At 30.0% G+C, this 3617-nt stretch overlaps 1 protein-coding gene across 1 annotated transcript in view; it reads right to left on the reverse strand.

The window, feature by feature from the left end:
- Window positions 1-937: 937 nt before the first annotated feature.
- The window catches only part of LOC106459486 (beta-1,4-N-acetylgalactosaminyltransferase bre-4-like), a 77528-nt gene continuing 74848 nt past the window's right edge, over window positions 938-3617 (reverse strand). The window contains exon 6 of the mRNA XM_013919109.2: window positions 938-1434. Coding sequence (XP_013774563.1) covers window positions 1260-1434 — 175 coding nt within the window. The 3' untranslated portion in view covers window positions 938-1259. The remainder of the gene's footprint in view (window positions 1435-3617) is intronic.

Below are 3617 nucleotides of genomic sequence, written 5' to 3' on the forward strand. Positions count from 1 at the left end.
AAATAAAACGAGTTCCTTTTACATAGTTAGTTTCATGATTAGTAAGCCGAACAATTTATGAAAAAAAATTGTTGATTAAGCGCACAAACTTGGGAAGACCAACGAAACGAAAGTTAACAAAAAAATAATAATAAAAAATTACGATCATGGGAGTACAAGTTTCTAAAAATAAGGAGCAACATTCTGAGAATATAAAGCTATTACCTTGAATGTAGATGACCATTGATCTTCCCTCGTGAAATGACTAGATTTTTGTTATATTAGATTCAAATGTGTGACGTCATAAATCAAATAATTGAAGCTATTTTCTATGAACTTGAAGTTCAATTTAAAACACTAGCGCATGCTCATGTTATTGGACTATTTTTTTACTAGATAATATAACATGATATGATGATGGCGCACAAAGCATTTTAAATGAATAAAAATATATTTTTTTAATTGCTAGCCATGTGTTCTATGGATAATGTAACTTAGATCTAAAGTTTTAAAAAATCTGCTTTGAATATTTAATTGTTATTATAATTTTAAGCAGTTTTATCAAAGAATGATATATTTTGTGAACTCATGATGTTAGAAAAATACGTAGGTTCAAGAAGTCTTGATAGAAATAAATAAAAACCCTATAACCCGAGCGCTTTCGAAAGGATCGCCTCTTCGAAAGCGCTCATGTTAAAGGGTTTTATTAATATTTTGTGAACTTTGCGAATATGGAATTTAAAGTACCGAAAATTTCTAATGTGATTAATTCGTAGTTTATTTAAGGTTGGAAATATTGTGCTTCAAATTAGTCGTTTTATGAAAATGATAATGTCAATAAAGATATATCCAGCAATGACTAAATATGAGATCACTAGATGTCACTAGTGAACTATAGAAGTTAAGTTGCAGAAGGTATTTTTAAAACAGAAAAAGTAACCACAGATTCAAGTTAATAAGAAATTATTATTTTATTAGACATACGTGAGCTTTCTCAAAGTGAGCTTGTTCTGCAAAACTTCCAGTTGGTTTTCTTTTCATTATTATTATTTAGATGAATTTTTTCTATAATCTTTAATTGAAAATATAATATGAATTTCGACTCAAGCACAGAAGATGAACATTTTGATTTGTTCGACATTTATTGAATGGCGTCCAAGTAATAAGATCAAAGTTCATTCAATATACTGAAGACCAGCACCTGAGTTTGAAAATGGAAGTATAAAATAATAAAGCTATCCTTTATTTTACAATCATCACGGATTCCAAGGTTTCTTATCTTAGAATGATATTATAACACGTCTTCCTCCTTCAAAACGCCACTTATGATTTTGTCCGATGTCAACCATAATATGAGTGTAGAGCGGTAACTTATTTATATACACCACACTGTATTTAACACTGTTTAGCCCATCTTTCGTTAGTCTTCTCTGGGCCATGCGCAAAAGCGCCCTCCTGTGGAATTAAACGAGAAATTAAATTAAAGTGGAGATTCCTTTATCTAATGGATACTTAGATCTAGTAGAATTAATAATTCTAGTTTTGTATTTAATTAAATTAATGAAATGTGAAATGCCAAAAGCTTTTAAAATCATATAAGTAACTTCATTTAAAATTCCATTTCAAATAAATAATTGTTTAAAGATATTAAAGCCTTTATAACATTTAATGTTTAGTTTGTACCATAGCCTTTGTAATATATCTTATAACAAGTAAACAGATACAAGCAGAAATAAGACAGCTTTTTTTATAAGTAAACTCTTTATAAACAATATCAAATGCACAATCATATAATAATGATATAAACTTATAATTTTTTTCAAAAACGCGCACTCTTTTCGAACGAGTTTGTAAAGCATAAAGCTATACAATGGGTTACCTGTGCTTTCAGCGTTATAAGCTCACTGACTTACCATTCAGCCATCAGAGGGCTTTCGAGTGAGATAAAGATGCTTATTACACTAATGTTTTCATGATATATGGTACAATATGATGGACTGCTTCTCATTGAATGTATATTTCATTAGCAAATTCTCCATTAATTTTCTAGAGTTCTCCCATGGCCCGAGTAGTTCCAACTGTTTCTAACGTATCCATAGTTCAAGAAGGTTTGCTTTCACCTATCAATTTACGTCTTATTGTAAACAAAGTAAGAAAAAAGCGGCTTAACATCACCATGGATAATAAATTTCTAGATGTTCAAAGTGTTGAAGTGACAACATTAAATAAGTTTACAAACTTTTATGTTTAAATGAGAACTCAAAGAAATGACTGAAGACTGTTTGTACTTCGAAACGCTTGGCAGGAGAGCACCACTCGCCAGTGCAGTTTCTTCTCATTTTTATTGCTTTAGCGCAAAGCTACACAAGAGGCTACCTGTGCTCTGTCCACCACAGGAATCGAACCCCGGGTTTTAGCGTTGTAAGAACATAAACATACCGCTGACCCACTTCTAATTTTTATTAAAATTACAACAGTATGCTAACGAGATATTGACTCCGCTTGCTTGCATGATTTTAAGTTGTTGGATCTTCAAAAAAAGAACTTTGAAAACCGTTAGTGACGTTGTTGGCTTAATCTTCACCGTAGTAGATTGATCGATGTTTTGTTTTAAGAGCGAGAAATAAACACTTATTTTTCTGTAAACATTTTATGGACAAGTGTTCGTTAAATTTTGATTTTTTTTACAAATTATTGGACAGAGAGATATAGCTGTAAGGGAACAAAGAGCTTTATTATGTCTTGTATATAGTATTATCATGCTGACAAAATCCGACTTAAACAACGTTTAAATTGGATATTACAAACAACGTTTAAGCAAACACAAACTGAATAGAGCAACTGAAACTACTAAAATCAAATATTACGCTCAGGGATGTATTAACCAATAGGCTTTCAAGGCAACCATTTGAGGGATGTATCTTAGGGAAAAAACTTTTTTATGATCACACCAAACACGATTTATCACTGTTCTTGTATTGATGAATAACTTTCTAGTGAGTCATTCGAGGAGGGGGCTCATCTAAAATTATGGTAAATGGCTAGATTTAATCATGTTCTACAGTCGGTTTATGTATAAAGCACTTCACTAATTCATTAGTTTTATATTTAATGATACTTTTTTACACTTCCTGGCCCTTTACATGTAAATTACTTATCACCATGAAAAAGATGTTTATTCAGCATGCAAACTTACGACAATCTTACTGTTTCACTATTTTAGCTTTATCGATATAATTACGTTCTTGACAATATATTGTTTCTTACGATAAAGAAAAAGAAAATACAAAATCGATTTTGATTTATCATACTGATTATAGTTTCAGTTGCTATACTTAAGCATACTTTCTACAATTATTGTCCTGAAAAGGACGCAAAAACTCTTACTTGAACGAGACAATTATTATAACGATTATATATTATCAATTATTTGAATGATGCAGTTATTATAACCAGTGATTTACTTTACATACTTTTTCGTCTTGAAAAGGACGATTATTTAATTCTCTAGAAAATTTAACACATTTTTTCTCTCTATAAGTATATATATATATATATATATACGCATATATAATGCATGTTATAATGTTCTATGAAGAATTTCATTCTGACTACAACTAAAATAATAAATTAATATA

This window comes from Limulus polyphemus, unplaced genomic scaffold (genome assembly GCF_000517525.1).
Source record: "Limulus polyphemus unplaced genomic scaffold, Limulus_polyphemus-2.1.2 Scaffold616, whole genome shotgun sequence".
Classification (NCBI taxonomy): Eukaryota; Metazoa; Arthropoda; class Merostomata; order Xiphosura; family Limulidae; genus Limulus; species Limulus polyphemus.